The 25,935-nt window shown below is 40.9% G+C and overlaps 2 protein-coding genes and 5 non-coding genes across 8 annotated transcripts; 1 reads left to right on the forward strand and 6 right to left on the reverse strand.

Moving 5' to 3' along the window:
* Rfc4 (replication factor C subunit 4) lies at window positions 1-18,614 on the forward strand. Its single transcript, XM_057764439.1, has 11 exons — window positions 1-50; window positions 1,081-1,222; window positions 4,958-5,036; window positions 10,677-10,756; window positions 14,611-14,730; window positions 16,987-17,130; window positions 17,338-17,458; window positions 17,883-18,008; window positions 18,101-18,181; window positions 18,253-18,369; window positions 18,450-18,614. Exons 2-11 carry the CDS (start codon window positions 1,092-1,094, stop codon window positions 18,543-18,545), a joined length of 1,095 nt encoding a protein of 364 aa, XP_057620422.1. The 5' UTR covers window positions 1-50; window positions 1,081-1,091; the 3' UTR covers window positions 18,546-18,614.
* Window positions 18,600-25,225, reverse strand: Eif4a2 (eukaryotic translation initiation factor 4A2). 2 transcript variants are annotated; one of them, XM_057764438.1, is made up of 11 exons: window positions 25,055-25,225; window positions 24,235-24,280; window positions 24,018-24,150; window positions 23,614-23,753; window positions 22,711-22,879; window positions 22,514-22,623; window positions 22,140-22,283; window positions 21,270-21,407; window positions 20,948-21,037; window positions 20,644-20,723; window positions 18,600-19,381 (listed from the first exon to the last, which is right to left on the reverse strand). In XM_057764438.1, exons 1-11 carry the CDS (start codon window positions 25,081-25,083, stop codon window positions 19,237-19,239), a joined length of 1,224 nt encoding a protein of 407 aa, XP_057620421.1. In that variant the 5' UTR covers window positions 25,084-25,225; the 3' UTR covers window positions 18,600-19,236. The 2 variants fall into 2 exon arrangements, with proteins under 2 accessions (XP_057620421.1, XP_057620420.1); XM_057764437.1 differs by having other exon boundaries at window positions 24,235-24,283.
* LOC130872304 (small nucleolar RNA SNORA4) lies at window positions 20,785-20,924 on the reverse strand. Its single transcript, XR_009056912.1, has one exon. It is a non-coding gene; the product is annotated as a small nucleolar RNA SNORA4 (small nucleolar RNA).
* On the reverse strand, window positions 21,096-21,227 carry LOC130872294 (small nucleolar RNA SNORA63). The gene has a single exon (XR_009056904.1). It is a non-coding gene; the product is annotated as a small nucleolar RNA SNORA63 (small nucleolar RNA).
* On the reverse strand, window positions 21,926-22,103 carry LOC130872324 (small nucleolar RNA SNORA81). The gene has a single exon (XR_009056931.1). It is a non-coding gene; the product is annotated as a small nucleolar RNA SNORA81 (small nucleolar RNA).
* LOC130872296 (small nucleolar RNA SNORA63) lies at window positions 22,353-22,477 on the reverse strand. The gene has a single exon (XR_009056906.1). It is a non-coding gene; the product is annotated as a small nucleolar RNA SNORA63 (small nucleolar RNA).
* Window positions 23,851-23,917, reverse strand: LOC130872325 (small nucleolar RNA SNORD2). The gene has a single exon (XR_009056932.1). It is a non-coding gene; the product is annotated as a small nucleolar RNA SNORD2 (small nucleolar RNA).
* Window positions 25,226-25,935: the final 710 nt, after the last annotated feature.

A 25,935-nucleotide genomic window follows, 5' to 3' on the forward strand; every position in this document is an offset into this window, starting at 1 on the left:
CGCCGCCGTCCTGTGGCGGGAACCGCGGCACAAGAGGGACGGTGGCGACTGTAAGTGTCGGTTCTGCGTGTTCTCGGCCTGGGCCTGGGCTGGCGGGGACAGGGCTGAGTCCTCCACCTCCGCGGTGGTCACTGCAAAGCGCGGCTCGGGCGGCATTGTCGTCTGCAGCCCGCGGCGGGAGGCAGCAGCCCCGCGAGGTGGCAAGAAACTGACCTTAGACCAGACAGTGACCACGTACTGTTTTGTCGAGCGTTAATTAACCCGTGGGCCAAGCACAGCTCCGTTTTTGCAGTTTTTTTTAATTTATTTATTTATTTTGCTTTCTGAGTCAGGGTCTATCTGTAGCTTTGGAACCTGTCCTGGAACTAGCTCTTGTAGACCAGGCTGGCCTCGAACTCAAAGAGATCCGGAGATCCACCTGCCTCTGCCTCCCAAGTGCTGGGATTAAAGGCGTGCGCCACCACCGCCCAGCTTGCTGTCGTTTACTTTTGAATCGTCGTTAGCCCCGTCTTCACATTTCATTTGGTAAAGCGTTCGCCAAATGTCATGAAGCTAGTCACGTTTAAGCACCGACTGTAGCCGTGGGAAAAAGAAAACAAAAACAAAACACATTGCCATCGATGCTGGGAGTTACCAGAGAAGTCGGGGATAGCGGAGGGGTGGTGGTTTTGAAGCCCCTGAAAATAGCCTATAAATGTGCTTATGTATTAGTAGTTAGGTTTGGTATAAATCTTAACACTTTTCTCATTTTGATTTCTTATTTTGAGTCTATCACAGTGACTCCTGCCCTTATAGCAAGATTCCACCCTCCCCTCCCCGCCCCCAAGTCTTTGAAGACCAGCATTGGCTTTGCTAGAAAAGCTGCTCTCAAGGCCCAAAGGAGAGACGATATTGTTCAATTGTGAGGACCTTGTTCCCTCTTATGATCCTGTGACCCTGAGTGCATTCAGAGCATTCTAAGTCATAACTTACTAAGTACTTATTAAGTAATTGCTGAATGTCTTTGCACAAGGTTAGGCGTCCTTTCACAGGGAACTTGCTCATAATGCTTTCTTTCCTTTTCTTTTGTCTTATACCCAGGAAAAGAAACCATGCAGGCATTTCTAAAAGGCACATCTGCCGGCACTAAACCACAGTTCACCAAGGACCGGGCAGTATCTGCCACTGCAGGAAGCAGTGGAGAAACCAAGAAGGTCAAACCAGTTCCTTGGGTGGAAAAATAGTAAGAATTAATAATTCTTTTGTTGGAATAACTAATAAGTTTCCTTTCATCAGTTCTAGTCCATTTTTTTTTTTTTTTAATGTAAGGTGGATATGCTTGGGCATCAGATGTAGCACAAATTCTAACTGTTCTTAATAAAAACCTGGAGTGAGGTATTAGGGGGTGAAAGCTGAAGGATCAGAGAAGCAGAGCCACTAGAGAGACCTTTCACCTCTACTGAATCCTCCAATTGAAGGAGCAATCCTGTGCCTATGAACCCTCAGACTGCAATGAGCGCCTGTCTCCTCCCAGCCACATCACTCCTGTCTCCTCCCTGGGGCTGGGATTAAAGGCATGAGATCCCAAGGGCTAGGATCACCTTGTGTGAGCTCTCTCTTTTAGACTATTATCAATTTTGTGTAGCTCGGGGTGGCCTTGAACTAACAGGACGACTGCCTCTGTCTTCTGAATTCTAGGATTAAAGGTGTGTGCCGCCATCAGTGCCTGGCCTCTAGTGGCTTAGCTCTGCACTCTGATCTTCAGGCAAGCTTTATTTGTTAAAACACCCAATATCACTACAGGAGATTTGCCGTATATAGATTTTAACTTTGTGGGAAGGAAATCACCCAGTTATATAAGTATAGGTCCTTGGACTGATATAGTGCTGAGTTTAATTCTGTTATTTTATAAGTGAGCTAAAATTTTTATAAAGGGTATAGTTTTAGAGTCTAGGTACAGAAATAAACAACCTCTCTGTGAGCTGGCTATAAACAGTAGTTCTACTGAAATCTCAATTCTGTCCCCATTTATTATAATATGCTGGAAATTTGGGGGGTTGTTTTGTTTTTAGCATAAGAAAAAAGGTTTTTTTTTTTTGTTTTTTTTTTTTTGTTGTTTTTTTTTGGTTTTTCGAGACAGGGTTTCTCTGTAGCTTTGGTGCCTGTCCTGGAACTAGCTCTTGTAGACCAGGCTGGCCTCGAACTCCCAGAGATCCGCCTGCCTCTGCCTCCCGAGTGCTGGGATTAAAGGCGTGCGCCACCAACGCCCGGCTAAGAAAAAAGGTTTGAAGTAGCACTAAGTTGTCATCAGCTAGGTGATACTCGGTGTAATCGCAGTCATTAACTAGCCTCTGTTGTTACTAAGGATTTTCAGGTTATTTACAAACCAAACAAGGCCTTCGTGTTATTTTGTTGTTTTAATCATTTTTGAGAAACTAAAATATAAGTACATGTACATCATTCCCACCCTTCCCTACCCCCAACTCATTCCATGTTCGTGTCCCCAAAGTCAGTGCTTATAGCAACCTAGATTTTGTTGTTTTTTTAATTTTATTTATTGTGTATTCTGGAGAGTAAAGGTGCATGTGTGTCACAGCCTGCACATGGCGGTCCAAGGACAACTTGTGGTAATCAGTTCTCAGCTTCCACCCCGCTAAAGCAGGATCTCTTGTTTCTCCTACTGTGCTGCCTTCCCCAGGCTAGCTAGCTCCTGAGTTCCCAGGCAGTTCTGCCTCTCTAGTCTCCCTGTAGGAGTGCTGGTATTACAGATGTGTACCACTACAGCTAACGTGTCTACCCAGGTTCCATGGATCAGATTCAGGACCTCAGGCTGTAAAGGCTAGCACTCACCTGTTGCGCCATCTTCCGGGCCCTAATCTAGATTTTTAATTTACTTTGCATTAATTCACTGACTTTTCTACATGGTAGGTAAGCACTCTACCAATGAACCGTACTCGAGCTCAGAATTCTATGTTTCTTTGCATTTCTAAGTTTTATTGTTGGGGAAGGATGGTGCATGCCTTAGAAAGCATGCCTTGATTCACGTGGAAGTCAGGACAGCTTGCAGGAGTTAAGTACTTTTGCCTCTTATCTTACCAGCTCCAAAACTAGATTATTTTTTTAATTAAAAACAAAAAAATATGGGGGGGCTGGAGAGATAGCTCAGAGGTTAAAAGAACTGGCTGCTGTTCCAGAGGTCCTGAGTTCAATTCCCAGCAACCACATGATCGCTCACACCCATCTATAATGAGATCTGGTGCCCAGAACACTATATACATAATAAATAAATTTTTAAAAAAAATATGTGGAGAAGGGAGAAATCTAGATTTTCAGCTTCCCCAATCAGTCTGGATATGTTCTTGTGTGACATCAGACTGTATGCTGCTTCTCCTTTGGAGAAGGCTTTACATCACCATATAGCTGCTGTTCATCGTTTTCATTGATTATCTGTCTAGTCCTTGCAGGTATTTGGATGAGAGTTTGACTTACAGCACACAATGATTCTTGCCCAGTATTAATCTGATTAATTATAAAAGTGTGAGTCAGAGAATTTTGGGGCCAGTGAAAAGGCTCAGTGGCAAAGACCCTTGGCTGTGTAAACCTGACAACATAAGTGTGATCCCTGAACACCACAGTGGAAGGAGAGAAGTAACTCCTGAAAGTTGTTCCCTTCATCATCTGTGCGCACACACACACACACACAAAACACTAAAAAGTTTTGAATTGTGTTATTTTAGTTTATTTTAGTTTACATGTGAGTGTTTGGCCTGCATGTATGTCTGTGTACCATGTGCCCATAGAGGCCAGAAAAGGGTATCAGATCCCATAGGACTATAGTTATAGATGGTTGTAAGCTACCATATGGGCACTGGAAATTGAACCTGGGTCCTGTGGAAGAGCAACAGATGCTCTTAAGCACTGAGACATCTCTGTAGCCCCCATAAAACTTTCTTAAAATAAAAGGATGTTTTGTTAGTTTATTAAGCAGAAACTTGAGTTGTAGAACCTGGGAGAACAACTTTGTCATAGTAATTACTGACTAATGGCTGGAGGTGGTGCTCACACCTTTAGTCACAGCACTGGAAAGGCAGAAGCAGGCGGATCTCTGTGGTCCAGATAGCAAGTTCTAAGCTAGCCAGAGCTACATAGTGAGACTTTGACTCAAAGTATAAAAATTACTAATAAATTGCTTACAATAAAAGTTATTATCTGGGTGTGGTGGTGCATGCCTTTAATCCAAGCACTTAGGTGGCAGAGGCAGGCAGATTTTTGAGGTCAAGGCTACCCTGATCTACAGAATGAGTTCCAGGACAGCCAGAACTAACCAGATAAAAACCGTCTCAAACAAAACAAAAAAGGTCTCCTTTATTTTGGCGTAGTTAGTTGTTAGAAAAAAATGGTACTAACCATATAATGTATTAGTAGAGACAGAGAGAAAGTGTGTGTGTGTGTTTGTGTGTGTGTTTATGCAAAGTAGTTGCCAGATGTTAGATATATTATTTTACAGACCAGACAGATGTTCACCTTTTTCTTTTCTTTCTTTTCTCTTCCTTTTTCTTTTTTCTTTCTTTCTTTCACCTCTCTCCTCTCTCTCTCTTTTTCTTCCTTCCTTCCTTTTTTTTTTTTTAAGACAGGATCTTACTATGTAGCTCTGACTGTCCTGGAATACACTATGTAGACCAAGTTGACTTCAAACTCAGAGATCCTTGCTAGGATTAAAGAGGTGGGCCTCCATACCCAGTTCACTGTAAATTAAATTCCTCTGCTTAATAATGTATGCGTGCAGTATAGGTAGAAGCAAAAACCATTTCATTCCACTAGTGTGTATTTACTTACGGTAAATATAAATGAAGACTCTGCCTACTTCCAGTTTTATAACTGAGAAGTTATCATTGATTGGTATTTTAGCAGAAGGAACACTTGAAACTTCTGTGGCTACCACATATGCTAAATAACCTACCTTCTCTCCATCCTTCAGTCGTCCAAAGTGTGTGGATGAAGTTGCTTTCCAGGAAGAAGTGGTTGCAGTACTTAAAAAGTCTTTAGAAGGAGCTGATGTAAGTAGATGGTGTTTGATGGCATTGGGAAGTTAGCATTCATTCACCTCTTCCTTTATTTTAACCTTTTATCCATAAATATAACCTTAAATATATGCTATAAGTCTTTGATGCTACAACCTTCTGTGTGGCATTCTTATGTGGTGTTCAAGATCACTGAATACAGCCTGGTGGTGGTAGTGCATGCTTTTAATCCCAGCACTTGGGAGGCAGAGGCAGGTGGATCTCTGAGTTTCAGGCCAGCCTGGCATAGAATGAGTTCCAGGAAAGACAGAGCTATAAGAGAAGCTCTGTCTGGAAAAACAACAACAAAGTACAGTGAGTAAGATACATTGGGACCCTTTCTGCATAAGTTTATATTTTAGAGAGGAAAGAGAATAAACAAGTAAATCAAGTTAGATATAAGCATGTTACAAGTAATTACAAATACATCTGACAGAAAAGAGTTGATTTTAAAATAGATATAGTTGGCTGGGTGTCGTGGCATGTGCCTTTAATTCTAACACTTCAGAAGAATAGGCTGCTCTGTTGTACATAGTAAATTCCAGAACAGTCACAGTGAGACCCTGTCTGAAACATGTGTATGTGTAGGTGCATATTTTTTTAACCTAGTTTTATTAAAAAATAGAGCATTTAATTCTTAGAACACTACATTTCCTGCCATGTATAGGACAAAATATCCATGATAACTTGTTTTTAAATTATTATAGTCAACATAAGCCCATTTAAAGAGTTAGCAGGTTTGTTTGGTTTAGTTTTTGAGACTGGGTTTTAGGTACTCTAAACTAGCCTTGAATTCCCAGTGTAGCTGAAGATAATCTCATATTTTAGAACCTCCTGGTTCCACTTCCCAAACGATGTGATTGCGGGTGTACACTAGGACACCTAGCTGAGTAAGCAGTTTTAAATTATATATGAAGAGGTGTCCCGTGTCTTATGAGCTCAGTACAGAAAGGGAGTCAGGTGAGCATAGGACGTAGTTTTTGCTTTATTCTTAAGTTCTGTCTCCTAACTTGACTGCCTTTAGAGACTTGGTTTCCCCTTCCATTATTCATTTCTGAAGTTATGGTACAGGTTAAGGAGTGTCGCTTTTCCAGAGTGATTGGAACCAAATATGTTTTGGATTTTTGATTGTGTTTGTTTTGTTTTGTTTTTTATTAGATTTTGGAATATTTGTGGGTTAGGCAACTTTGCATCTTTTTAACAAAATATCTGATATAAACAACTTAAAAGGGAAGTTTGTTTTGGCTTACAGTTCAGAAGTTTCATTACGTTTTGCACTACAGGCTGATGTCAAAGCCTTAGCATATGGGCCTTTGGGAAACACTTAAAACCTAAGCATTAACACTTACATAAATCCAAATTAAATGTATTTGAGTTGAGACCCGCACGTCAACACAGAATTCATTAATGTTTCATACCCATGCCCTGAATTTTATACGGTGGCATTTTGTGAATTGAGGTTTTCATACAATCAAAAACAAAGCTGTAAATATCTTACCCACCCATGTAGGCAGTTGTGGATTGATATCACATCATTGCTGACTTTTTTTTTTCCACTTCTTTTATTTGCCTTTTTTTGACAGTTTCTCTCTGTAGCTCTGACTGTCCTGTTACAGTAAGTTACTGTTTTCTACATTCACATATCAGTGGATTAGTACTATTAGTGATACATCAAACGTTCCCTTGTAGTGCAGTGAAAAAAAATGTCTTCAGAGGAACCATAAACTTGTAGCATCACATTAATGTCTAAAATAGTTTTTTGTTTGTTTTTGTTTTTTGGTTTTTTTTTTTTGGTTTTTCGAGACAGGGTTTCTCTTTTTTTTTGGAGCCTGTCCTGGAACTAGCTCTATAGACCAGGCTGGTCTCGAACTCACAGAGATCCTCCTGCCTCTGCCTCCCAAGTGCTGGGATTAAAGGCATGCACCACCACCGCCCGGCCTTTTTTTCTTTTGGATTTTTGAGACAGGGTTTCTCTGTAGTTTTTGGTGCCTGTCCTGGAACTAGCTCTTGTAGACCAGGCTGGCCTCGAACTCACAAAGATCCTCCTGCCTCTGCCTCCCTAGTGCTGGGATTAAAGGCGTGCGCCACCACTGCCCGACCTGTCTAAAATAGTTTGGATTTGGGATTTCCAATGAGGGATTCTCAGCCTGTATTATACTACACAATGAGAAAAAAACTTAGTTAAAATTTGAAAATCCTTTCCAGTATTCATTTTGATTTGATCCAAATACCATTTGTCTTTTAATGCTATAATAGTATACAATGTTACTTGGCTACTAACAGATTACAAAGTCTAATTATTAACATTTCTAGACAAATGTAAGACTGTCACCTAATATAACATTGGTTAACCTCTTTTTTTAGCTGGGCCTGCAAGTGTAGGTATACTCTTAGCTACTCAGGGAATTGATGCAGGAAGACTGTAAACTCAAGGCCAATCAGGCCAATTTAGCCAATCCTGCCTCAAAATATAAAGTCAAAAAAAGGGTAGAGATGTTTACTGGTAGATTTTTAAATAGCATGTACAGAGGTCTTATGTTTGATCTCCAGTGCTGCAGAAAAGGTCTTTTTTTTTTTTTTTGGTTTTTCGAGACAGGGTTTCTCTGTGGTTTTGGAGCCTGTCCTGGAACTAGCTCTCGTAGACCAGGCTGGTCTCGAACTCACAGAGATCCGCCTGCCTCTGCCTCCCAAGTGCTGGGATTAAAGGCGTGCGCCACCACCGCCCGGCCTAGAAAAGGAGGTCTTATTTAATATTTTACACTTCATTTCTGACAAAATTTATAAAGTGATTTTTGTTTTACTTTAAAGAGTTAAAAGTTCTTTCTTTCAAATATTTTAAAATTGAACTACAATAGTTTTTTTTTTCTGAGATCAGTTTATATAGTATAAAAATTAATACTATTAAGAGAAGGTAGCCAGGCAGGGGCAATACACGCCTTAATCCTGGCACTTGGGAGGCAAACAGATCTCTGAATTTGAGACTAACCTGGTCTACAGAGTGAGTTCCAGGACAGCCAGGATTAACACAGAGAAACCCTGTCTGGAAAAACAAAAAAGAGAGAAAGGGTAATGGGGGTAAAAACATGATACACACACACACAATTATTTAATGTATAACTAATAAATGTTAACTAAAGACATTTTAAAATAATTTTACTCAGCTGTGTGATGGTGGTACATGCCTTTAATCCCAGCACTCAGGGAGGCAGAGGCAGGAGGATCTCATGAGTTCAAGACCAGCCTGGTCAATAGAGTGAGTTCCAGGACAGCTGGAGATACAAAGAGAAACCCTGTCTCAAAAAACCAAAATAATAATTTTACTCTTGGCTTAAAGAACTGAGGTGTTATAGTTACCTTGATTAATCATTACAAATAGAGCCATATACATATCAAAGTAATTATCACCTTAAAAAATATGAACCTGAGAGGGTATGCTAATTCATTTGCACATTGCAGTGATACCATCCCTGACACAAACAGCTTAGGATTTAGGCTGTCTCACAGCACAGGGAAGGCATGGGACTTTTGTTGGCTGGTCACACTGCATTTATGACCAAGAAGCATAGAGATGAACGCTAGTCCTGACTCCCTGACTCCTTTTGATGCTCTGAGGCTTATTTCCTCAGTGAATCTAGAACATGTCACGTTTACAATCAGTCCTACATCCCAAGTCTCTTGTCAACTTGACATCCAAACATATGACTTTTTTTGTTTGTTTTGGTCTTTTGGTTTTTTGAGTCAGGGTTTCTCTGTAGCTTTAGAGCCTGTCCAGGAACTCACTTTATAGACCAGGCTGGCCTCAAACTCACAGGGATCCACTTGTCTCTTCCTCCCGAGTGCTGGGATTAAAGACATGTGCCACCACCATGGAATGGCTCCAAACATACAACTTTTAAGCTATGCTGTTCTGACCCTCATCCCCATAGGCTGATGGCTGGCTCATAATACAAAATGTATTCAACACAATTTCAAAAATTCTCAGTCTTAAAGAGCAGAGACTTCTGAGACTCCCTCTGTAAGCTGTGAGTTCCTTACAATCCAAGCCAAGTTACATAATTTTAATATACAATTATAGGGAGGAAGGGCACATAGCAAGGGAAGAATAGATCAAAGCATATCTTAAACCAGCTGGACAGACAAACATGAGGTTCTAGAACAAAGGACTCAGGTAGCCTCATCCCTCCAGCTCGGCCACCTCCAGCACACATGGTTTCTATCTTGGACTAGCTCCTTAGTAGACATCTCATTATCTTATGTCTCCCACATCCCCGGGTCTCCACTGCAACTTTTGCCTCACTTTCACAGTAACCTCAGCAGCCTTTCTGAACTTTGCCATAAGCACTATGACTTTATTCTTAAATTGTTCATATCTGTAAAACTAGTACCATGTAGGTGATGGTACTAAGTTCTGCTTCCAGTTCAACATGTAGCTTGGTCTGTCTGAACTACTGTTTCATAGACCTGTGTGGCTTCTGGGCTGACCCTTGAATATTCCTAGAGATATTCCTCAAGGACATACCCAAGGGTTTGTGAACCCAGGATCTGTTAAGATTAATCATCATATAGGGTATTTTGATTTTTTTTTTTAAAAAAATAGGGTCTCATAGCTTTATCTAAACTGTGTGTTGTTAATGTGGTAGTCTTTTTTTAAAATAATTTTATTTGCATTGGTATTTTGCCTACATGTATGTCTGTAAGGGTGTCAGATCTTGGAGTTAATGACAGTTATTAGCTGCCATATGGTTGTTGGGAATTGAACCTGGATCCTGTGGAAGAGCAGTCAGTGCTGTTAACTGCTGAACCATCCAGCCCCAATTTTTTTCTTTTTCTTTTTTCTATTTTAGGGTAGGATTTCTCTGTGTAGCCCTGGCTGTCCTGGAACTCACTCTATGGACTAGGCTGGCCTCAAACTCAGAGATCTGCTGGATTCTGCCTCCTGAGTATTAGGATTTAAAGGCATGCACCACTACACCCAGCAGTAAAAGTTTTTCACCTTTTTAAGTGAGCTATCTAATGAGGTTGGCAGGTATTTTATAATTAAATTCAACTGTTAAACACTTAATAAATGCAGATTTTAAAAAGTGCAGCAAATATAGAATCCAACTTGCAGTGCATAGCCTTGACATGGCAAGCAGAATGGTGTCAGAGTCCAGATTGAGAATTACATACATTCAGAGGAGAAAGTTCTTTCTTACTGCAAGTCATTATAAGTGCTTGAGGTTTTGTTACTGTTTTCTGAGTGGAGTAGGAAGCCAATGAAGGCTTTTAAGTGGCACTCAGGGCAATACCTGGGTGTTTGGGTAAAGCATGAATGAACAAGAGGGGCAACATCTGGTAAAAGTCAAACTACTACCTACTTATCTTCAGAATTCTACCTGAATTAGAGCTTAATGCATTATCAAGGTATAGTAGACTGGAATTCTAAGTGGAGGCAGGAGGGTCAGGAGTTCAAGGTCATCTGTAATTACATAGCAAGGTCAAAGGCATATTTAGAACTTCAAATACTGTGACAGCATTTATATTAAATGTAGTCTGTCAGGAAAGTCATCACACCATTTCACAGACAGTTGGGTTTTGTTGGTTTCATCTATTTGTGACAGAATATAATCTACAAAAATTAAAATTTAATTTTTGCAGCTTCCTAATCTCTTATTCTATGGGCCACCTGGAACTGGCAAAACATCCACAATTTTGGCAGCAGCTAGAGAACTCTTTGGGTAAGTTGACATTGGTTGATGTCTTAGTCACTTTTCTATTGATATTAAGAGACACCATGACCAAGATGACAATTATAAAAGAAAGCATTGAATTGGGGTTTGCGTACCGGTTTTCAGAGGTTTAGTCCATTATGGTCATGGTAGGAAGCGTGGTGGCACACAGGCAGGCATGATGCTGAAGAAGGTGCTGAGAACTACATCCTGATCTACAGGCGGTGACAGAGATAGCCTAGGTCTGGCATGGGCTTTTGAAACCTCAGAGCCCACCCTAATGGCACACTTGCTCCAACAAGGCCACGAATTTTTTTCTAATAGTGCCACGTTTTGATGACTATGCTTTCAAATAAATGAGGCTTTGGGGGTCATTCATATCCAAACCACCACAGCTGGTCAATTTCTTTTTAAAGAGTATACACCAGGGACTAAAGATATGGCTTAAGGGTTAGGAGAACTTTCTGATCTTCCCATAGAACCAGAGTTTGGTTCCCACACCCACATCTGGTGAGTGACAAATGCCTGTTAACTCCAGCTCCAGGGGATCAGACACCTTTTTGTTTTCAGGTATCCAAACACTCATGGCATTTACTCACATAGAAACATGCGTAAGTAAAAATCTTAAGTAAAAGAAATGGTTTTGAGAGATGACTCAGTAGTTAAGACAATTCTCTAGGAATTGAAGAGATGACTTCGGTTTTTATGATCTTCAGAGGACCTAAGTTCCCCTCCCAGCACCCATGCTGACCAGCCATGCTTTAATTCCGGCTCATCCTATACCTGTTTCCTCCATGGGCACCTGCACTCTGAACACACACACAAAGCACACATAATTAAAAATATTTTAAAAGACTTAAGGTTCATTCCCTGACGTCTCCAGACAGCTGTGGGTGGTGAGGTAGCACATCTTTAATCCCAACACTTGGGAGGCAGGGGCAGGCAGATCTCTGAGTTTGAGAACAGCCTGGTCTACAGAGTGAGTTCCAGTACAGATAGACAGCCAGGACTACATAGAAAAGCCCCATCTTGGGGGGAGGATATGTTCATAGTCACTCATTGTGCATACGTGTAACACTTAAGAGGCTAAGGCAGGGGGCTCATGAGTCTAAGGCTACATGACAAGAACAGTTTCCAAAATAATGTTTATAATGGTCTTAAAGTGTTGGACTCTAGCGTCCAAACACCGAGGAGGAGTCACCCCCAGAGACCATGAAGCCGAGGGACCCCGACTAACTGGTACAGTCTATTTTTTTTTTTTTTTTTTTTTTTTTTTTTTTTTTTTTTTTTGGTTTTTCGAGACAGGGTTTCTCTGTGGTTTTGGAGCCTGTCCTGGAACTAGCTCTTGTAGACCAGGCTGGTCTCGAACTCACAGAGATCCGCCTGCCTCTGCCTCCCAAGTGCTGGGATTAAAGGCGTGCACCACCACCGCCCGGCTACAGTCTACTTTTAAAGGGGCCACAGAAGCCAGGGGGGTGGTTCTTTGACTATTCTGATTGGCTTATTTGAAAGGGCTATTACCAATAATTGACTGGAGAGCTGTTGCCAGATCAGGTGAGGTAAGAGGTCATTTTGACCCTGTTTCCCAGGGGACTGAACCAAAACATACGTATATGGGTAATTGTTCAGGAACTGAGTACGTGCGAGTGTAGCTGTTAGGTCCTTGGTTCCCAGGGGAGGAGGGGAAGCACTATGGCACGGAGGCTGAGAGGATTCAGAATTGTCAAAATGGCTTCAGAATTGTCTTAAAGTCTTACATTAGAATGTACTTGTAAATGTCATACTTAGTTGTACATGTGACTTTTCAAAGTACATGCACTGAGTTCTCTAAATGTTTATGCCTTAGAATATTTAGGATCTCATACTAATTTGGAAAAATGAAGAATAACCTAAACCACTGGCTTAGAGAGATGGTTCAGCTTTATCAAAGGTAGCAAAGAACCAGAGTTCAGATCCCAGCACCCACATCAGGTAGCTTATATCAGCTCTAAGGGATCTAATACACCCTCTAGCCTCTGGGCACAGACACACACACATGCACTAGACATGATAGAACACTCCTATAATCCCAGTGAAATAATCTCAAATTTGAGGCCAGTTTGGGCTTCACAGCAAAACCCTGATTCCAAAAAGAAAAAGTATATGTGCACATTTTGTCTGTGTAGAGAAAATACTAGAGAATTTGGAAAACAGTGGTTTTCTAGGGAATAATTTTATTTCTCAGATCTCTGTAGTGGCATATACTACTTTAAATAGAAAATGTTTTTATACCAGTTAGGAGTGGTGGTGCACGCCTTTGATCAGGAGGCAGAGGGATCTCTGTGAGTTCAAGGCCAGCCTGTCTATGATTCTAGGACAGCCAGAGATAAAACAGAGAAATCCTGCCTCCAAAAATAATAGTAACAACAAAAGGTTTATATGCCAGGTGTGATGGTACATGCCTATAAATCCTGTACTGAAAAGTGGAAATAGAACTGAAAGCTGAGCTACCCTGAGTTACATAGCTCTAATGTAGCCTGGCTATGAGCATCCATCTCTTATGGACAGGAAAGCTTATTTTGCAGCGGTATCAATGACTGCAGTCTCACAGTCAGTGAGAGACTCTGAAGGCTTCTGTAAGAGCCTCTCTCCCCACGCTCACTCCAGCAGTCTAGACAGGAAGATACTGAAGACAGTTCTTCACAGTTGATGGCTTCTAGTGGGGGAGGACTGACTCATTTTTAAGGAGCTGGTCACTGGCAATTTTATCATGTTCCAGTGAGTATATGGACAGCACAAATTGTACCTGGTGTATTTTTCTCTTTGTGGGGGCTGTGGGGGGGGAGGGACCTGGAAAGACTGGGAAGCAAGTGTGATAGGGGTACATTGTGTGAAATTTCCAAATAATCAATAGAAATATTATGTTGGAGAAAACATCTTTTAAAAAGTTCATATTTAGGGACTGGAGAGATGGCTCAGAGATTAAGAGCACTAGCTGCTCTTCCAGAGAACCTGAGTTCAATTCCCAGCAACCACATGGTGGCTCACAGCCATCTGTAATGAGATCTGGTGCTTTCTTCTGGCCTGCAGGCATATGTGCAAGCAGAATACTGTACACATAATAAAATCTTTTTTTTTTCTTTTTTCTTTTCTTTTTTTTTTTTTTTTTTTTTTGGTTTTTCGAGACAGGGTTTCTCTGTGGTTTTGGAGCCTGTCCTGGAACTAGCTCATGTAGACCAGGCTGGTCTCGAACTCATAGAGATCCGCCTGCCTCTGCCTCCCAAGTGCTGGGATTAAAGGCGTGCGCCACCACCGCCCGGCTTAATAAAATCTTTTAACAAAAAATTAAGTTCTATTTAGGCTTGAGGTATAGGTCCTGAGTCTGACCCTTGCCACATACAACCTTACTCATTCATGTTTTAATCCAGAAATTTACCTTTTAGCAAGTTACTGTATGGGAATAATTCAATGTGCTAAATTATAACATTTAAAACCCAATAGATATCTAACAATGGAATGAATATATTACCGGTTTTAGTAGAAAGTGGATGCTTATTAGACAAAACTGAGAAATTAAATTATTTATTTTTATTTATTTGAAGACTGGTCTCACTATATGTAGACTAGGCTGGCCTTAAACTCAGAGATCGCAGATCTGATTGCCTCTGCCTCCCAAGTGCTGAGATTAAAGTTGGCCACCATGCCTGGGCTCTAGGTTTTAGCCAAAATGTTAGATGCATAGCTCTACAAAGAAAGACCATGTGTGTAATTGTGCCTTCTTTTGGTTTTGCTCACCAGGTGTGTTCTAAACTCCCGAGTTAAAACAGCATCTGCACCGGGTTACTTAGTGCTGTTGTTTCATAATGCTTTTCATTTTGAAATAGGCCTGAACTCTTTCGACAAAGGGTTCTTGAGCTAAATGCATCTGATGAACGTGGAATACAAGTAGTCCGTGAGAAAGTGAAGAATTTTGCTCAGTTAACTGTGTCAGGAAGTCGTTCGGAGTAAGTAACTTGCCTCCTCTCTCTGTAATACAGCTCCTTCTATTTGCTTTAAATGTAGATTGAGGTTTAAATTGGCCTCCAGTGTAGCATTTGGGTGAGATAATTGGAAGTTATGAAACTAAGTCCCCTCGTGTCTTTATAAGAAAATGGTAGACCCTATTTAGCACAATTATTCAGTAGTTTTGACAAAAAAAAAAAAAAAGATCCTCAACAGATAAAATGTCACAACCGTTCAGTCTCAGATACCATGTTATAACACCGACTAGCATAAAATCAATCTGAGTTCACAGTGGAAAGTGCTTACACTTAGCGTGAACGGAGAGAGTGAGAGAGTAGACGAATAGGCAGCAACTTAGGTTCCCTGCTCTTGATGCACCCAGGCCCTGCAAGGTCCTATTGCTATTGCATCTGGTTCTCCCTCAGCATGTGGTCTTGCTATGAGAGCCTACACTGTACTAATTCTGCAGCTGTTCTGTCTCTCCTCCCTGGGGTGGGTAGTAGGGGCATGCCTCCTCCCTCCCTCTGTTGTTACATGAAAGGCATTGGTGTCAGTCAGAGCCCTGTGCAGTGGCATTATGTCACTAATAGCCTGGCAACATGAAGGCTAAAAAGCCTTAGAATGCTTCTAGTAGTTTCCTGAATATCATAAAACTATCCTGGGCCAGCTAAATGAACAGTAAAAGCCCAAAACAAGATTCATCTTCATTAAAGAAAAATGCTATAGGAAATAAAAATGAAGCAAAATCAATGTACAGAAATAACCCACAAAATTGAAATAAATGTTTACAAGTCATATCTAGAAAAGGACATATCCAGAATATATAAAGAATTCAATTAAAAATACAACTACAAAATGGGCAAAGATCAGACATTTTTCAACCAATACCATGGCTAAAATAAAAAAAAAAATAAAAAAAAAAAGACAGAAAACAACCAGCACTAGTTAAGGAGAAACACTGTAAACCTCACCTATTGATGGCTGGATTATAAAGTAATACAGTGTCTTAGAAAATAGTTTGTCAGCTCCTCTAATGATTAAGTAGAATCGCGCTTGAGTGAGATGGCCAACAGTGAAGGACCAGCTCCTGAGTCCAATCCTGGAATCCATGCGGTGGAGAAGACTGGTTGTCCAAAAATGTTGTCCTCTGACCTCACTTGACTGCTGTACACACACACTTTTTCCTTTTTCTTTTCTCTTTTTTCTTTAAGATTAAGAATTACCACGTGGGTGCTGGAGCAATGGCTTAGAGGTTAAGATGGCTCTTCCAGATGACCCAGGCACAATTCCCAGCACCCACATGGTAGCTCACAACTGTCTGAAAAGAATTAAACCACATGACCCAAAAATTCCATCCCTTGTATTCTTGCATAGAAGATTAAAATTGATGAATGCCTAAAATGTGTACAGATGTAATTATTCCTATTAGACAAAACACCAAAATATCCAAATGATTAGTGGGTAAATAAATGTGAAATACCCATCTGCCTATTTGGTTATAAAGAAGAAATTAAGTATTGACACCCACTACTATATGGATTAATGTTGAAAATACAGTTAAGTGAAAAAACCGAGCTATAGATCATACCTTCATACAGGCAGGAGTGGAGCTGGGGTCTTGACAACAGCTGCTTTTTCAGGGGAAAAGTCTAAAATTAGATTTGTTGACGGCTTTACAGTTCTTGAATACTGTAGGTTCCCCAAACTGTCTGTACTGTCAGTTACCTGTGGTTAACTATGGTCTGAAAACAACTAATGGAGAACTTCAGAAATAATTGGTTTAAATTGCATACCATTCTGAGTAGCTTAGAGACAATGTCATTTTGACCTGTCTAGGACGTAAGTTTGTCTGGAATGCCCACTCTGAACTGTTGCCGGTGTATGAAAGGAGGTTAAAATTACCTTGTTGCACAAACAACAGTAATATTTGTTAAATTTCATCTATCTGTATCATTTTATAAACAATATAGGTTGAGATGATTCAGAGGGAAAAAAGTACTTACTATGCAAGCCTGAAAACCTGAGTTTGTTCTCCAGAACCCTTGTTAAGATGGAAAGAACCCATTCCAGTTACCCTATTTTCTTACAGGAGTACTGGGGGAAGCATGCACCTACCCATACACATTAATCACACACCCTAATAAGCTGAGTTATTTACAAGTTATAAGTTACCACATACTAAGATACAAGTGGGTGAACTGTGCATTATATCTCGGCAAAGATACTTATCGGTGTTTTAACTCCTGTTTCTGATTTAGTGGGAAGCCATGTCCTCCCTTTAAGATTATAATTCTGGATGAAGCAGATTCTATGACCTCAGCTGCTCAGGCAGCTTTAAGACGTACCATGGAAAAAGAGTCTAAAACAACCAGATTCTGCCTCATCTGTAACTATGTCAGTCGGTATGTATACGCCCTGAAGCAACATGCTAAGCTGCCTTTTTAAAGCTAACATCGGTATGCCAGGTGACGTGTCTATACATTCATACATGTGTAATAGTTGTATCAAAGTAACTGATTCATCTTTCACTTTGGATTTGTAGTGACAACATTCCTTATTCTATGTTAATTTGAAGTGCACCATCATGGTTGGTTTTCAATCTTTTCCAGAATAATTGAACCCCTCACTTCTAGATGTTCCAAGTTCCGCTTCAAGCCTCTGTCAGATAAAATTCAGCAAGAACGATTACTGGATATTGCTGAGAAGGAAAATGTCAAAATCAGCAATGAGGTAAATAGTAATTTGATTATATACTAATTCCTTTTATGAATGTACATCTTAAAGAGGTCCTGAAAATTATAATTGAGCACAATTGAAATTCATGATTCCACATTTTTTTTTTCCTGAGACGGTTTGTGTACTCTATAGAAACCTCTGCTTCCCCCAGTGCTGGGAATTAAAGGCATGCCCTACCACTTTTTAAATGGCCTCTTCACATTTGATTCCTTTCTAAAGCAAAGGTCTGCCCATTTGCACAGATGCTATCTCAATTAACCCACCTGCAAGACTGAGAAACCCTGTCTAAAAACTGACTAGACTCAAAACTTTACCCCAAACAGGATTCTCTCCAGCATTATGGGAATTTACAGTTGTCTTTGTGTGGCAAGCACCTGGTGAGCCATCTGGCCAGACCAATTTTCTTAACTCTTTTCAGGGAATAGCTTATCTTGTTAAAATATCAGAAGGAGATCTACGGAAAGCCATTACATTTCTTCAAAGTGCTACTCGACTAACAGGCGGAAAGGAAGTCATGGAAGATATCATCACAGACATTGCTGGAGTGAGCACTAGTTACCTTGGCAACTCCTGGCTCTTTATTTCAGTACTCAAGTTAGAGACCTTGCCCTGACTTTTAAATGTCTATTCTTTCAGGTAATACCAGGCACAACCATTAGTGGAGTATTCACTGCCTGTCACAGTGGCTCTTTTGACAAACTAGAAGCTGTGGTAAAGGTAATTATTAAAGAACTGCTTTGAAAATCTTATTTTTATTATTTGATAAAATATAACTATTTCTGTTGCAGGACCTAATTGATGAAGGACACGCAGCTATTCAGCTTGTTAATCAACTTCATGATGCAGTTGTAGAAAATGAAGAGCTTTCTGATAAACAGAAGTCCATTATTACAGAAAAACTTGCTGTAAGTATTGAGCAATTAGTGAGGCTGTGTCTCTCTGCCTCCTGGGTGCCTGACTTAAACTTTCCTTATTCCATTTGCAGGAAGTGGATAAATGTCTGGCAGATGGTGCAGATGAGCACCTGCAGTTGATGAGCCTCTGTGCAACTGTGATGCAGCAGCTAACTCAGAACTGTTGAAGACCAACTTGTGTGATGATCTTTTCAGCTAATAAATAAACGACAAAAACCCTATAAAGTGAATATACAATTTATTTAACATTCAAACTTCATTAAGACATGTGCAATATGGCAATTTTACTGTGGGTTTAACCCTACCTAGGATGATTGCTTGCTGAGGCTTAGCAACAGGGTCCAGTTCACGCTTAGCACTAATTAAATACTTTATTGAATAAATACAATACCAAACAAAATGCATTCAAATGTTTTCTAAAAAAAGAAAAATCACTTTTAAAGGCCTTTCTAATCAGGCTAATGACAAATACAATAAAGGCAGATATGCTAGTTTAACATAATTGGCTGATTTTATACAGCACTTATATCTTTTAGTCCACAAGTATATTATTAAATGATAGAGAACATCTAATACAACCATTTCTACATAACTAGTAAATGAATTTCTAAGAAAAAAAGATTTTACAGACCCCATCTTTTTATACCCACCCCAACAGTCTAACTCTAAAGAGGATAAAGCCAATGCCTTTCCTCACAAGAGCTCAGGACTAAAGTCGCTTTGCTATCAGAATCTGTATTTGTGATCCGTTATGAGCATTGAGACAAGATTCAAATATTCTCAAAGAAGCACAATGCACGTTGTGATCGCCTATTCAGCAACAGCGAGCACTGCATTCAAACTATCTCATCCCAGGAATTAAATAAGGTCAGCCACATTCATGGGCATTTCCTCCACTGTAGTATTGTAGAAAGTCTCAATGTCACGAAGAATCCTCTTGTCTTCTTCAGTAACAAAGTTTATAGCCACACCTTTCCTCCCAAATCGACCCCCTCTGCCAATTCTGTGTAAGAAAAAAGAAACCAGCAGTCAGGATGTTGCTTTAGTATTACTTCATACTACTGAATATGACGATCCACTTGTTAACCATCAGCTGCTGTTTACTTATGGTTATAGTTCGTGCTTCTAAATGGAGCACTAGCTGCTAAAAACCAATATATCCAGAGGTGGGAGGAACCATCTTCCTCTGCAGTTAGTGCCAAAAGATTTCAAGGCTTGTCTGGCTGCAAAATGAGATAGGCGCCTTGAGCATTATAATAAAAGCAGATGACAGTATTGTGTTTGGGGTGAATTAAAGCCCATACCAAAGTGGGCCAGCCAGGAGCAGATGTCAGCCTGGGACAGATGTAAACACCAGGGATAAAAGAAAACAGTTATAAAATCCATTTCGACGCACTTCTGGAACTGTAAACTGTAAATACAAATGCTGCAAGGTTAACTATTTTCTAAAACTTACTTTTTTCCAGTGGGAAAACAAATATTTGGTATGGTAACCCAAACTTATCACTGCTTTTTGCTCAGCTTTTCACACGTTATACTCAAGATTACTCAAACGTGTTACCTCCAAAACAGCTCTACCTTCCTACCAAGTACCAGACAGTACAGACCACCTAACGCTCCCTATCATAAATGCTAACATAACAAAATGCCTTGGGCTGGAACAACTTAAAATATCAAATAATCATGACAAAAGAAAATCAAATATAAATACCGACTCGCTCTTTATTCAAACAGTGTGCTGTTTCGCTTATGATTCCACGTCCTAAATTACGTCAACGCCGTTTCTGAGCGCCATCTCGTCATCAACTGCCGCTATCGACTCCTGTATTTTTTAAAAAGTCTTTTTTTACATCATATAACAAAGTACAATTCAATTTATTTAGGGATAAAAAGCCACTATAACTAAACCAGGGAATCACTCAATGCTACCAGCAACACCAAGAAAATCCCAACTATATAGAATCAATCACCAAAAAAGCACATGAACTCAAGAAAAATCACTAGTAAGGCTCAAACATAAGCTAAGACCAAAAAAAACTAAAGCAACCTAATCTGCATGTATGTACACAACCTTGGCCACATTACAAGTTTTCCCACTTTGTTCTGACCAATATTCCCAAATCCAATTTTAATTAGACCTTGGTAAATTATGCCTATTTACTGGAATCTATTCCCTGATTTGCCATTACCTTGTGTACAAAACACTGTAGGAAAACGTTCGAAATTCCTTCTCCAATACAAGTGGAGAAGATGTTTTATCCTCACCTGTGAATATAGTTTTCACGATTGGTAGGTAGATCATAGTTTATAACCAAGGACACTTGTTGCACATCAATCCCACGAGCCTGAAATAGAAACAAGTCTTTTCAATATCCTAAAATTCAACAACTAGACATTCCTATGATTATTGTAGGCCACAAGATAGTAATGAACCATACTAAATGGTATAGTCCACTGTGGAGTGTGGTCTAACTTATTCTGCCAAATAGCTTAAGTTGGTTAAGGTTATTTAAAATGCCTTCCCCACAAATCTAGCTTTTTGGTACTTTTTAAAAGGGGGCACACTTACCAACAAGTCAGTAGTGATCAGAACACGACTTGACCCTGATCGGAACTCCCTCATGATGACATCTCTTTCCTTCTGGTCCATGTCACCATGCTGCAAATGTCAACAACCTTTTAATCAAGTATCTCTAGTAAGGTACACATTTAATTTCGTGTATGAGACCAAGCGTCCCTGGCTGCTACTGAGTGTATAGCAGACAGGTATAGTTAAGAAACAATATTGTTTTGAGCAGGGGGAACGACAACATAGCACTTAACAGCCATATTGTAGTTAAATCCTGCTTAATGAATGTAATTTGATTAGCATTACTAAATCCAACTCTTACCAGAGCAGAAACGGTGAAGTCCCTGGCATGCATTTTCTCTGTGAGCCAGTCCACCTTGCGCCTTGTATTGAGAAAAATAACCGCTTGTGTGATGGTCAATGTCTCATACAAGTCACAAAGAGTGTCCAACTTCCATTCCTAATGTAGGTTAAACAAAGTTATGTCAATTAAATTTTCCATTTTAAGACTGTTATGCTTAACAGTGGTCCTCAACTTTCTTAATGCTGTGACTCTAAGACAGCTCATGTTGAGCTTACCCAACCATGTTGTTGCTACTTTAACTTATTTTGCTATTTAAGAAAATAAATGCAGCTTAAAACAGATACAATGCTCCTTGAAATTTATTTCTAAAACAAAGAACCAAAATTGAAATGTTGTCAAAAATGGAAGCGCCAATCAAGTAAAACAAAAAACCCAGCTACTTTATAGAAGCTGTTCTTCACAGTTTATCATTAAATACCAATTTACATTAGTTTTCTCTTCCTGTCCAAAAATTCCACTCTCAAAAAAAAAAAAACAATAAAAACAAAAGTGCATCCAGAACCCAGCAATTCCCTATTTTGCTGCTCTTATGAATCATAATATATATGGTATGGTATGTAGAATTTTGATATAATCTTATGCAAACGACATGTTGAAAACTGCTGTTTCTAAAGACTTATTGCACCAAATCTTAAGACAAAGGACACTGGACATTAAGAAAGAGGTCCACCCCTGTCTTTGGGATCCAGTGCAGTTACTTTTCTTCTTGTGTGTACTCTGCTAGCATCATTACAAAAACTAAGATAAAATCCTAGTTTCTGCAATTTTAGCACAGTGCTTATACAAGAAGGTGAGGAAAAACTTTTATACTCAACAATGAGAAATTACCTCTCTTTCAACATTAATATAAAACTGTTTGATTCCTTCAAGGGTCAATTCTTCCTTCTTCACCAGAATTCGAATTGGATCTCTCATAAATTTTTTGGTCACTTCTAACACATCAGTTGGCATTGTGGCAGAAAGCAAAACAACCTGTAAGGAGAGAAACGGTTGTTTTACCTGTGTATTTTGTTGAACTTTCAGCTAATACAGGAGAAAGAAATGTTTGAAACCAAGTGTCTCTGCCTGACTATGGTAGAGCTAAGCAGAGATAGTAAAGTATCAAATACTTTCAGCAGGGGGAACGACAATAGAACACTTCAGTTATATTGTAACTTTACCTGCATGAAACCAAACCCAAACGAGTAGGAAATAAACCTTACCTGAATGCTTGTATTTAATTTTTGGAAAATCTCATAGATTTGATCCTTAAACCCTCGGCTCAACATTTCATCTGCTTCATCCAAAACAAACATTTTGATCCATTTTGGAGCTGTTAATCAAAAAAGACATACTGTATTTCAAAGTTCCTTTAGTCACTTTTAGTAATAAAAAAAAACCTATAGAAGACAATACTTACAAAGGTATCTTCTGTTTAGCATATCAAACACTCTCCCTGGTGTACCAACAACAATATGAGGGGCTTCAGCCTGCAACTTCTGCATTTCATTTCGGACATTTGTTCCTCCAATGCAGGCATGACAAGTTGCTCCCATATAATCCCCAAGAGCCAAAATTACCTTTTGGATCTAAAAGCCAAAAAGCTTAATTATTATCCTATGAAAACTTATAAGTTGTAAGACTTAAGCTCCAAGGCATAATTGCACTATTTTTTTTCTGCCAACAGCCTTTATGCATGCATAGCACAAAACTTACAATCCCAAGCTTACAATTCTTTTCACTTATTGTTCCCTCCTCTCTTGTAAAACTGGGGACCCTGTTGCCTCAAACACCAACTGGGGACACTAAGGAAAAAATTTCCACTTTCTCCACTGTGTAGGGTAGAGTGAAATATATTCTCTAAGGGCAAATGTTGGTCAATTTTCTCCCAGTGTACTGTGCCTTATAACCTTGGCCTGGATAAAACTTCCAGCTTTATTAGCATTACTTCAAAGCCAATATAGCAGTGCTTTGAAACAGCATGCAACAGATGCATCACAAACTACTGAGACAGTCAAATGTTTAACATGTCACTGCAGTTTTCATGTTGCACAACTGGATTCCAAGTTTTCAAATGGGTACAGATACAATCTCCACCCTTTGAGTAAACCTATAGGTTCAACTGTTGAGGTACAACCCTACAAACCTACAATACCCAGTTCCTGCTTAGCTTTCAACAAAACCTTCCTGCATGCATTTTTTAATTAAAAGGGGGCTGATATTACTAGGACGATTCATACGTTTTAATTTTAAAGTCTTCACAGTTGTGAAACCTGAAACCTATGCAACACGCAAGCAGTTTTTTCAACTACACTATCAATACCTGTTGAGCCAGTTCTCTGGTGGGGGCCAATACTAGTGCTTGGGTCTCCTTGAACTCAATCTCCAACTGTTGCAGGATGGAAATAGCAAATGTGGCTGTCTTGCCAGTACCTGACTGAGCTTGAGCAATCACATCATACCCTAAAAAAAGTAGGATACACATTTACCGATCCCACATCAAATCGTCATGTCTACTATACACCATGTATTCCAGTTGGAACATAAATTATGCCCAAGTAAGTGATCAGCAAGAGAATCTCTTCATTTCAGGTCAGTCCCGAAAGATGATTGCCATCATTTCACTTTAAGGAATACAGACAGGTGCTAGTTATTTCCCCCAAAAGTTACTTTCCCATTTATGGTCCATATATATGCAGCAACTTTTAGTGTGTCAGTGAGTTTTACCTTTAATACAAGGAATTATAGCTCTCTGCTGAATAGCGGAAGGCTTCTCAAAACCATAAGCATAGATGCCTCGAAGAAGGGACTCCTTTAAGTTCATATCATCAAAGTTATCAACGATTTCATTCCAGTTGCTCTGTAAGTTAATGATTAAACTATGAGTAAGATGTATAAAAGGTTTACCATCTCAAACCGTTAGCATCCACCACCCATTTCTTACCTCGATGACACCATCGGGGTCCATTCCCTCTGGGCCGCCATGTTCTCTGCTGACAAGAACACTGCAGTTAGACAACTCACCCCTTCCAAGCCACGAACAGACCTCTAGACGCAAAGCCCTTTCCACCCCGTGCCTCAGTACCCTCCACGCATGCGTACTCTGAAAATGCCCAAGCAAGGTGACATTGCGGCTAAGCACCATTCTCTTTCCCCATTAGCTAGGAATGTAGTAAAATGTGTAAAAAGCCCCTTCACTTACTGCCCTAGGACCAGGCCCTCCCGTTTGGGTTAAAGCAGCTCTCGCGAGTGCTGCGCGCGCCGAGCTCCGCCCCTAACTCTGCGCAAGCCGGCGTGATTGACGCCGTGGAGGCCCAGCCAGGACCATGCCAACGGCTCGTCGGCACCCCGTTTACGGCCCGGTGTCATCGTCCTCCAGCCGCCCAATCTCCCACCTTGACAGAACCCTTGGAACCCCCAGCTCGCGCCACCGGCCGCAAATAAAGCCAGGACACGGTCACCCTGTCCTCAGCTGACTGCGCCACGGCTCTGCTTGCCATGTCCCGCATGGGGAGGGGCAGCGGCCAACATGTCACAATGTCTCCTAAGGAAAGGCATCCGTAACACGCCGTTCTCCCACCCGTCCTGTCTCCCCACCATCTGGAGCCCTACCATGATGGAAGCTTCTCGAAGGGCACAAGAGGACTGTGTGTGTCCCTAAGAAAAGGCCCAAATGGCTGCAGTGTGGCCGCCTGCCACCCACCTCAACCGCGGGTGCTAGTGACCTTCACTACCGGCCACCGGCCGCCCCGGGAGCACCGTACCTGTTGTAATCCGCGGAGCCACCAGACATGATCCGAAAACCCACTCAGCGCCCGACTAAAAAGACAGCCGCGCGGCGCCGCCCGTTTTTTATAGGCTCGCGGCCGGAACCCGTTTTTCTCGCGGAGGAATTTTCTTAGCTGTCTTCGGAAGCCGCAAAAATTGTCCTCCTCGGATTTCTTCCCGCGGTTGAAATCCTAGGGGAGTCGATGACAAAATCCACAATTCATTATTACTTGGTATTACAGCGTTCCCGGAGATCCATGAATCAGGAGCGGGGCTGGGACTCTTTGCGATCGGCGGAAGAATATTGCAGCAGCGCGACCGCGCGCCGCGCTCCTCGGCCGCCCTGCTCCTACGGGGTTTCCGCGGCCCTGCCGCAGAGACCGGCGGAGCTGGGGACGCCCCGGGCGGAAGCCGGTGGCGCTGTTCGCTGGCGGGAGGCGTCTCCAGGACGCAGCTCCGGGCTGCCTGCGCGTCAGCGTGTCGCTGGGCCGGGACGCCACGTTCCGCGCCGGAGCGGATGCCGGTTACTCCGCCCGTGCTCACTGCCGTTTAATGGGTCGGTAAAGGGCTACCTGGCATTCCGCCCAGCCTTTTCCTAGCCACCCAGATCTGCCCCGGAAAATGTCGGCCGCCCAGCACGTCCTAGGAAATCCAGTTCGCAGTTAGACCTGTAATGTCATTTAACTGATGCCCTTTTGGTGGCGGTTCTATTTTCAGGTCCTTCTGGTTGCCTTTAGCTTCAGTTAAAAAAAAATGCTAATAATTTAAACCTAACAGATGTGAGAAACGTTTAATGAAATCATCACCAACTTTTGCAAAGGACCTGTCATTCTTTGTACTGAAACGTAGGGTGCTTCCGACAGGTTCAGCCCTAGCA

Source organism: Chionomys nivalis, chromosome 3 (assembly GCF_950005125.1).
Source record: "Chionomys nivalis chromosome 3, mChiNiv1.1, whole genome shotgun sequence".
Lineage (NCBI taxonomy): Eukaryota > Metazoa > Chordata > Mammalia > Rodentia > Cricetidae > Chionomys > Chionomys nivalis.

Coding starts and splice junctions, on each gene's coding strand:
- Rfc4 (XM_057764439.1), top strand. CDS start 1,092: ATGCAGGCATTTCTAAAAGGCACATCTGCCGGCACTAAACCACAGTTC. Junction 14,731..16,986: donor GTGTCAGGAAGTCGTTCGGA/GTAAGTAACTTG, acceptor TTTCTGATTTAG/TGGGAAGCCATGTCCTCCCT. Junction 18,370..18,449: donor TTATTACAGAAAAACTTGCT/GTAAGTATTGAG, acceptor TTCCATTTGCAG/GAAGTGGATAAATGTCTGGC.
- Eif4a2 (XM_057764437.1), bottom strand. CDS start 25,083: ATGTCTGGTGGCTCCGCGGATTACAACAG. Junction 24,151..24,234: donor ACCCCGATGGTGTCATCGAG/GTAAGAAATGGG, acceptor ATTAACTTACAG/AGCAACTGGAATGAAATCGT. Junction 21,408..22,139: donor ATATTAATGTTGAAAGAGAG/GTAATTTCTCAT, acceptor AACCTACATTAG/GAATGGAAGTTGGACACTCT.